The 9316-nt window shown below is 58.0% G+C and overlaps 1 protein-coding gene across 2 annotated transcripts; it reads left to right on the top strand.

Moving 5' to 3' along the window:
• On the top strand, nucleotides 1-4759 carry CASTOR1 (cytosolic arginine sensor for mTORC1 subunit 1). 2 transcript variants are annotated; one of them, XM_059408809.1, is made up of 9 exons: nucleotides 1-248; nucleotides 863-933; nucleotides 2337-2524; nucleotides 2611-2743; nucleotides 3012-3138; nucleotides 3525-3638; nucleotides 3810-3892; nucleotides 3994-4088; nucleotides 4219-4759. In XM_059408809.1, the coding sequence occupies exons 1-9, from the start codon at nucleotides 136-138 to the stop codon at nucleotides 4285-4287; spliced, it is 993 nt and encodes a 330-aa protein (XP_059264792.1). In that variant the 5' UTR covers nucleotides 1-135; the 3' UTR covers nucleotides 4288-4759. The 2 variants fall into 2 exon arrangements, with proteins under 2 accessions (XP_059264792.1, XP_059264793.1); XM_059408810.1 differs by having other exon boundaries at nucleotides 6-248; nucleotides 3015-3138.
• Nucleotides 4760-9316: the final 4557 nt, after the last annotated feature.

Raw genomic sequence — 9316 nt, 5'->3', positions numbered from 1 at the left:
GGTCCGCCGCGTAGCTGGCGGCAAGGACGCGGCCGCGCCGCGGCTCCTTTAAGCCCTCGACACCGCCCCTACCGCCCCGCCCCCGGCGGCGGCCTGGGTCTGGTTGGCAGCGGCGTCAGGTCCGCGCGGACCGTGATGGAGCTGCACATCCTGGAGCACCGGGTGCGGGTGCTGAGCCTTGCCCGCCCAGGTCTCTGGCTCTACACCCACCCGCTCATCAAGCTACTCTTCCTGCCCCGCCGCAGCCGGTGCGCGCCCGGGTTCGGGGGCACAAGTGGGGGTGGGCTCCGCTTTTGATCCGGGACGGGTTCGGGAGATTAACATCGCCGCAGGGCGAGCTGGAGCGGGCGGGGAGGGCGCTTCTCCTTCCTACCCTCCTCCCGCCGCCATCCGGCTTGGGCCTACCCTCCCTGGGACCGCCGCGCCTATCCGGCGCCGTCAGGCCCCCTCCCAGGGCCAGTTAAGGCGCAAACAACCTGGGTTGAGCAATGCTTAACTCCAAGTGGTGTCAAATGGGGGCAGTTCCTTCCAGGCGACTGCGGGGAACTTCTTACAGATGCCTCCCATCGGGTCAGAGGGGCTGGTCTAGGGGCCCCAAAGTCCGGCACCCCCAGAGCTGTAGTCGTGGTTGAGCCTCTCTTCCTTCCCGGAATGGAGGGTTGGGAGCTTCTACAGAGGTCCGGAGACGAAAAACAGTTCGTGATTCCGGAGATAAGGCCCACACCCACTGGCCCGGGAGAGAAAATTGAGGCTTGAGGGGGCAGGGAGGGGTTCAGCAGGGTCTTTCTGGGCGAACTGGAGCGAGATCCTGCCTGCCCCCTCCGCCCAACCCAGGCTGAAGATGCCCCCCACCCTCATCCAGGTGCAAGTTCTTCAGCCTGACGGAGACCCCCGAGGATTACACGCTCATGGTGGACGAGGAGGGCTTCAAAGGTGGGGGCTGGGCTGGGGAAGGATGTGCTCCCCTCTTTGTGGGATTCTCACTAGATCCTGGGATCCAAAGTCACAAGAATTGGGGCTTTGAAGGCAGATGGGTCTGGGTTCGAATTCAACTACTACCACTCACTGGCTGTGTGCCTTTGAGCAAGTCACTTCCTCTCTCTGAGCTGTTTGTTTCCTCTTATGTAAAATGGCATAGTTATGGTTCTGATCTAATAGGGTCCCATGAGAACTTTTTAGACAGGGCTGTGAAGGGCACTTAGCAGCCTCAGGCCAGTAGCTGGGTCTCAGTTACAGTTCAGAGCAAAAATCAGGGGTTCCTGTGCCAGTTATATCCCCCGGGCCATTATTTTTCCCTGGACTTCTCTCTCTGGTGCCGATCACCCCCTCCCTGGCTGGTCTGGGAACTCCAGGAGTAGGAGGGTTGGGAAAGGAAAAGCAGGAGCGGGCAGCCAGCCCACCTCAGGGTCCTGGGGAGCCTTCTGGCTGCACTTGGGAGATCAGCAGCCACCAGGGCTCTGGCTCCTGCTCTGGACTGGACGCCAGCCTGATTCCTCCCTGGTCTCTGAAGCTGACATCTGGCTCCTACTCCTGCCAGCCTGACCCCTCCTCACCGGCCTGCAACATCAGGCCACAAAACTGAGGTTTGGCCTGTCCTCCACTACAGCTCTTCAGGCCTTAGTTTCCCGGTTTGTATTGCAGGAAAGTCTGGGTCTGCCGGAGGGACTAGGGCATCCCTCAGCTAACCTGATTTGCTGGCGCCCCCTAGTGGTTCCACGTCATATAAAGCCTTAATCCACAGACTGCCGTCACGAGTGAGGTATAAACTCTCATCCCATTTTACAGATAAGGAAACTGAGATTCTGAAGTTAAATCATTTACCGCAGGTCAACAGCAAGTAAATGGTGAAGCTGGGATTTGAACCCAGGTCTGTCTGAATTTGGAGCTCCGGTCTTTTTTTTTTTTTTTTTTTAAAGAACTTATTTATTTGACAGAGAAAGATCACAAGTAGGCAGAGAGGCAGGCAGAGAGAGAGAGAGGAGGAAGCAGGCTCTCCGTCGAGCAGAGAGCTGATGCAGGACTCGATCTCAGGACCCTGAGATCATGACCTGAGCCGAAGGCAGTGGCTTAACCCACTGAGCCACCCAGGCACCTCGGAGCTCCAGTCTTAACTGGGAAGTTTCCATCCCTAGCAGGCCAGCACTTGAAGCACTTTGCAGTCCTTGCACACATGCGGTTCTCCGGAGCAGAACTTGGGAGAGGGAGACAGCCCCCGTCTCCAGACCTGCCCTTACCATGGTAGAACCCCACCGTCCCCTCACCCCCACCACAGACAGGGTAAAAGGGGCAGGGCCTGTCCCGTAGGCTCTGACATGGTGTGTGCTTCCTGCTCACAGAGCTTCCCCCATCTGAGTTCCTTCAAGTGGCTGAGGCCACATGGCTGGTGCTGAACGTGTCATCCCGCAGCGGTGCGGCAGTGCAGGCTGCTGGGGTCACCAAAATCGCCCGCTCAGTCATTGCACCGTTGGCGGAGCACCATGTGTCTGTGCTGATGCTGTCCACCTACCAGACGGACTTTATCCTGGTGAGTTTTCGGCAGGCTCCAGGGTGGGGCAGGGTGAGCCTGGGGGCCTGGGCACTAACATGATACCTCGTCCCCTTGTGGTCCAGGTTCGGGAGCAGGACCTGTCCGTGGTGATCCACACGCTATCCCAGGAGTTTGACATTTACCGAGAAGTGGGCGGGGAGCCTGTGCCTGTTGCCAGGGATGATTCCAGCAATGGCTTTCCCCGTTCTCAGCATGGTGAGGCTTCCCTCTGACACCCAGACCTAGGGAGGGCCTCCTCTTCACACTGGGCCCCTTCCCTTGTGAGGGTTGGTCTGTAGGCATGGGGATACCAGCTGACACCGGCTGCATCCCAAGATAGGGAGATGTGGTGGAAAGAGAGCACGAGTGTAGGAAGTACCCATAGAGCATGATCCTACACCCCTCCCAGGCCCCTCCCTATCTGGCCACCAGGCGGCGCCCCAGCCCACAGTGGCCCTGACAGCCGCTGCTTGGTCCCTCCTAGCAGGGCCCAGCCCCACGGTGCATCCCATCCAGAGCCCACAGAACCGCTTCTGTGTCCTCACCCTGGACCCTGAGACCCTGCCAGCCATCGCAACCACGCTCATCGATGTCCTCTTCTACTCATACAGGTGCGCCTTGTTTGCACCTCATGTCTTTGTCCTCACACGGTTTTTCCCCGTGCTGTGTCCCACCATTCTGCCACTCTGTGCCCTGTTCTGTGTCTTGGGTTCCTGGCAGCCTGCGGTAACCATGTACCCCTGACTGATGTTCAGGGTAGATCTCAATGTCCCAGGTGCAGCCCCTTCCTGTAGTGTGAACTGAGACAACCCTGAGTCAGGCCATCCCGGGGGTCCAGTATCTTTGGACGAGGTGAGAGTCATCGTCCTCTCCCGCCTCCCACCCCCATCAGGAGACCAGGGCCCTCAGACAGGGGAGGAAAGCGGCCCAGGGAGTGGGAGGAAATGCTGTGGGCTGAGTGCCCTGAAGAACCCTTGAGCCTCCTTTCCTTTTCCAGTGCCCCCAAGGAGGCAGCCTCTGGCGGTACTGAACCCAGCTCCATTACATTCTTTGCCTTCTCCCTCATCGAGGGCTACATCTCCATCGTTATGGATGCTGAGACTCAGAAAAAGTATGTGACCCCCTAGGCCCTGGGGACCAGAGATCCCAAGCCCAGCACTAGGGAGGGGGGAGGGGGAGCATCAGACTCTGAGGTCACCAGGTCGCCCTGCTTCCAGGGGCTCACATTGGGGCAGGGAGGGGTTGGGTGGGTGCCCTGCCCACTACCCACCTGCCTCTCCAGGTTCCCCAGTGACCTCCTGCTGACCAGCTCCTCAGGAGAGCTGTGGAGGATGGTACGCATCGGTGGACAGCCTCTGGGCTTTGGTGAGGGCTGCTTCTTTCATGTTGGGGACTTGGAGAGGATCTGGGCGGGGTGGCCAGGATGATCCACATGGACTCCCTCCATCCCCCCCAATAACCCTCAGATGAGTGTGGGATCGTGGCCCAGATCGCAGGCCCCCTGGCTGCGGCCGACATCTCTGCCTACTACATCAGCACCTTCAACTTTGACCATGCCCTGGTGAGCGCCATGGGTTGGGCTCCTGGAAGGACACTGAGGCCGGGGAGGGTGGGGAGGGTGCAGGATGTAGTCCATCTAGGCCAGGAGGTCAGCATGGCCCTGACCCCTCCCTCTGCCCACCTGCCCACAGGTGCCTGAGGACGGCATCGGCAGTGTCATTGAAGTCCTCCAGCGACGGCAGGACAGCCAGGGCTCCTGAGGCCACCTCGCTCCCCCTTCGCCCCAGTCTTCCAGAGACTTCTCTAAGCTATTTCCTCAAGCTCTGGGATGAGCCCTCCCCACCGCCTCCATTCCTGCCGGGCACCCCTCCTTCTGCTCTCTGTATATAAGCTGCGTGCAGGCACTGGCTCTCACGTGGACACGCGTGTCTGCCCACGCAAGGGAACACGGTGCTCTGGGCTTCCTCCGGGAACCCCTCACCCCATCACTCCCTGCTCGGCCTCAGCATTTGCACATTCCCTGCCTGAGGTCCGAGCCATCGCCCCCACCCTCAGCGCCCCAGGCCAGCTGCTCCCTGGATAGGGCCCTGATTTCCGTTCTGCCTCTGGCTGGGTTGCCTTCCCTGGCCGGGTGATTCTGACAGTGCCTGCCCCTCTGGGGGCCTCCAAGAAAAGTATTTTTACATCTCTCTCCCTTTTTTATTGACTTAATAAAGGCCTTGGAGTAATGAAGGGTTGGGCTGTGGCCAGTGGGTGTTGTCTGAGTTTGGACATGGCTGCTCTGTGCCTCCTCCCAGCCCCTCTGCCGGAAGTCCTGCTCTGTCCCTATGTTGCCGGCTCTGACTGGGCTCACCTGACTCAGTTCTCACCTCTGAGAGAAATTGAACCTTTGAGAAGAGAAGTGACTTGGCCAAGGTCACCTGATTCCCATCCATGGCTACCTGCCTCTGAAGCCCAGCCTCTTCCTTCCTTCCTTGCTGTTTCTGGAATAGCCCGGAAAGTACTGAATGTGGTTAGAGATTCTGAGATCCTTCTGTCTGGAGGTCCCCCAGCCTTCCCTGCCACCTTGGGTGTGACTGGCCTATTGTGAAACCCCTCAAGGAGGACCCAAAAGCACCCTTCTTCCAGGCTGCTGCCTGTTTGCCTTTGGATCATGCCTGAGTCATGGAGGCCCCTCACGGGAGTTCTTGTTGGCCAAGAGATCAATTAGTTCTTGTCACCAGGGCTTTCCTGGAGTAGTAGTGGGAGGGGGCCAGCCAGAGTGGGGACCTGGGTGCTAGAATGACAGGATGGGTGTAAAGGCCACCTGCAAAGCACTCTGCCTTCACAGGCTGCCTTCCTGGGCCAGAGGCTCAGTGTGTGGGCCCAGGTTTCCTGTCGCAGAGGGGGTGCCTCCTCACTCCGTGAGACCAGGATTCCACTGTGAGCCTGATGGGACCCTACAGATGTCCTCGGGGAGGTTATCAGGTACCCTCAGCCCAGACCCGCCCGCACTTAAGAAGGGAAGAAGGGTGTGACTTCGGCGTATTCAGAGGTCACCGTGGCTCCCCAGAAAAGCCAGAACGGGGGCCAGTCCTCTGGCAGTGTGCCCGCCCTGCCCCTGGGAACCCAGGAGCTGCAGATCACAGGAACAGAGCGCAGCAAAGGCCAGCCGGTGAGTGAATGGTCAGGGACCCTAGGCCAGCCCCTTCCCCTCAGCCTCTGTTTCCTCATGTGTATCAAGATCTTGGAGGCAGATCCTTCAGTACCCCTCTACTTCTTGGCGCTGGGAAGGGGTCATTGCTTCTTTGCTCAGGGGGAAGAGGGAGTTCTGGCTTCTCTCTGGAGGGCACAACTTGGACCCTGGCTCAAAGGATGTCCTGGGCTAAGTGGGGGCTTTAGAACCAGAATCCTTGAGACTCCCAACTCTGTAGGTAGAGAATTTCTAGGCCCCATGTTCAGCTCCGGGGGATCCTGTCCCATCTGTCTGCTTGTGAGTCACTGCCTAATTTGGGTATTTCTGTTATCCTGGCTTTCCAGGTGCATCAGGCTTTGCCTAGTCCCTCAAACCAGGCCCTAATCTGGCATTGGTGCCAGGTGCTTCCCATAGGACTGGCCTGGGTAAGGGGGCTCCAGTGGTCTACTCTGACTTGGACCCAGGTCAGTGTGGAGGGGTTTTAGCTCCCTGCGCATTAGGGTCCTTGGGGGTCACTGGGTCAGCTTGACCGTCAACAGGTTATAAATGGGGAGATCTGCTCTGGGATTGCCAGGGACCCGAGGACCCACCTGGGGTCAGAGCACAGGGCTTGGGAAGTGACTGGCGCACACTCCGCTGAAAGGGGGATGTGACCCTGGCCTCACACTTGTCTAATGCTCTCGGTGCCATCACACAGACAGGGCTTAAGCTGTGCCAGGCTATGGCGGAGCCTCGCAGAATCACCTCTTTGTCCCACCTGAGCCCCTGGACAGTTATAGAACAAAGGAAGTCTGTCTGGTTAGCCCAGGCCTGGAGTTAGGCTCAGCTTGGATCATTTATAACTAAGGTTGGGGGTGTTCATTGGCACATAGTCCATGTCCTTGTCCTTCCAACCCTGGACACACTCAGCACCTGTCCACATCAGCACAGCCATTCCTGAGTGCAGGGGTCAAGGCCCCAGACTGCAGAGCCCAAGTGCCCAACCTCATAAAGACGGCAGCCCGTGCCTGGGGAAGGCCCTGCCTACAGTCCCTTGAGGAGTAGAAAGGTGCTCTCAGCCCTCCGACTGCCAGCCTAGTGTCTGGCATCTGCTGGGAGGATGTGAACCTGGGGTGGGGGATGCTCTTAGGTGGGTGGGGATGGGAGATGAGGAAAGCTCAGGCAGGTACCCGCAGTGGCTCATTTCTACCCTCTCAGATTTTACCTGCCCATACAGGGCGAATGAACTTGTGAGTCCTCCTTGAAATTATTTGAGCAGAAATTCAGGGTGGGGGCACCCTGAATCATCCCCACCTCTCTGCCAGGTAGGGCTGTCTGGTTTAGTGCTTATTGCCAAGTTACCCCAAAGCTGGCTCCTTGGTCCTGTGTAGAAGGGAGAATAAACCCTTACCTTCTCAGATGTCACACCTGGCACCAAGATCCCACCTGGTGGGAAGGTGCCAGGCAGGAGGGCAGCCCCCCTGCAGCTAGCTGACTGAGTACCAGGAAGCTGATTCCCCCAGCTGTGCAAGAGGTGGGACAGGGATGTGCTCCATTCATTTGTGTATTCAAAGCACGCTCTCATTACCCACCCGGCCTTTGAGAGGAAACTGAGAGCAGAGAGGAGAAGGTGCTTGCTCGAGGTCACAGAGCTGGGCATGGCAAAATGAGAATTCAAAAAGGTTAACATTGGGCATAGCCTGGGGAGGTTCCCTGGGGGAAGGGACACTTTAGCTGAACCCTGAGGGATGGGGATGGTTTTGCAAGCTCCCTCGCAATCCCAGCTGTCTGCGTCGGCGGCAGGGAGTGAATGTGTGGGCAGGCACGCGAGGCCTGGCCCTGGCTCCTTCCTGACCCCGGGCTGGGCCCAGTGGGTGTGTTGGGCAATGGCCGTGGTTTGTCTCACTTTCCCAGGCGGAACCTGGTGCTGGTGTTCTAGAGCCAAGGGTGCCGCAGACAGTGGTGCCTGGAGCTGCTTTCTCAGGGGGAATCCATCATGATGCCAATGGGGATGTTTTCCAGGTGCCCGCGCTTGTAATCAGTGCAGACCTCTGAGTGCATCTCTGCAGATGGACCTGTTTCAGCCAGAATGTGTGTCTGTCTGTCTGTCTGTCCACGCATGAATCCATATGTCCCAATGCGTCCTTGGGCCTCTGTGGCCCTACGTGCATCTGATTTTGTCCGAAATCAGCTGTGTGTCTGGCTGTGTTTCTGCACGCGTCCTGTGTGTGCGTGGCCGGAGGCGTCTGTGCCTGTTTGTGCACATGTGGACACGTGCTGGTGCCAGTGTCTGTACGTCTGCTCCCGTCTGTGGCAGGGCAGTTTCTGTATGTCCGTGTGTACCAGGGCAGGCGTCCACATCTGGTGTTTTTGTGTTCACATGTGTGTCCGTACGTACCCTCCTGTCCACTTTCCTTCTCCGGGCCCACATCCTCCCAGGCTTTCCTGCCTCACCCTAATCTCAGGACGCCCAGCTTCCTGCGGTCACCAGGGGACTTCTGGACTGTGCTGGGTGTGCCTCAACTCTACCCCTCCACCTTCGCCCTCCACCCCAGCTGCCTCAGCCTCCTCAGTCTCCCTCCTGCCTCTCTGTCCACTCCTCCCCTGTCCCTCGTCCTCTGTCTGCAGCCTGAAGCAAGCCTGGCCGGACTTTCTGCCCCTCCATCTGGACCCCCCACGGGGACACAGAGAAATCAACACCAGCGCCCCCCACCCCCGCCCGCCCACTATGAGCTTGAGCTTCCCACTCCTCCGTCCTCCACAGCCGGGCCCTCCACACTTCCCTGGGTCCTGATTCAGCCTTCAGTTGTCCTCACCTGTGCTTCCCCGGGCTTCCTGCTGGTCCCTGTCATCTGGCTGCGCAAGAAATCTTGGTGCGTCCCTTCCCTTCCCGATCACTAGCCTTGGGCAGACCCTTGCTCAGGAGGTCTGCCTTTGAGACCTCCTAGCAGCAGCAGCTCTTCAGCTGCTCTGCCCACTCTGCCCTTGTGCCTTGCCCTTGACTTGTTCTCCCCTGCTGCTGGGAGCTTCTGTGTGGGGCGGCTGCCAGGCCTTCAGGCTGTCCTGAAGGGCCTGCCCCGGCCTTTGAACTTGAGGTGAGCCTTCTCTAAGTCAACGAGCAAGAGCTCTGGGACAGGTCCTAATTAAGCAGTAACAGGAGGGGCTGTGGGAGGTCTCTGACTCTCTCCTGCCCCTTGGCTTTCCTGGAGTTGCCCTGTTTTTAAGCTCTGCCTTTAAAAAAAAAAAAAAATTTAAATTGAGGTGAAAGTCACATAATACATAATTGACCATTTTCAAGTGGTGAGGTCAGTGGCGTTTAGCATATTCACAATGTTGCGCAACCACCACCTGTAACATTTTCGTCACCCTGAAAGGAAACCCCACACTCGGTCGCTAGTCCCTTCTCATTCCCCTTCCGACCAGCCCCCAGCCACGGCCAATCTGCATCCTATCTCTGTGGATTTCCCTGTTCTGGACATTTCACGTGGGCAGAATTAGATAATATGTGACTCTGGGCCTCTAGCTTGTTTGACTCAGCCTGGTGTTTTTGCGGTGCGTGTTTTATCGGTATTGCCAATTCCTTTTTCTGGCTGAATAAGTGGACATACCACTTTTTAACAATTCATGATCTGTTG

Source organism: Mustela nigripes, chromosome 8 (genome assembly GCF_022355385.1).
Source record: "Mustela nigripes isolate SB6536 chromosome 8, MUSNIG.SB6536, whole genome shotgun sequence".
NCBI classification, from domain to species: Eukaryota; Metazoa; Chordata; class Mammalia; order Carnivora; family Mustelidae; genus Mustela; species Mustela nigripes.
This window is presented reverse-complemented; position numbering and strand designations above follow the sequence as displayed.

Coding starts and splice junctions, on each gene's coding strand:
- CASTOR1 (XM_059408809.1), top strand. CDS start 136: ATGGAGCTGCACATCCTGGAGCACCGGGTGCGGGTGCTGAGCCTTGCC. Junction 249..862: donor TTCCTGCCCCGCCGCAGCCG/GTGCGCGCCCGG, acceptor ACCCTCATCCAG/GTGCAAGTTCTTCAGCCTGA. Junction 4,089..4,218: donor TCAACTTTGACCATGCCCTG/GTGAGCGCCATG, acceptor ACCTGCCCACAG/GTGCCTGAGGACGGCATCGG.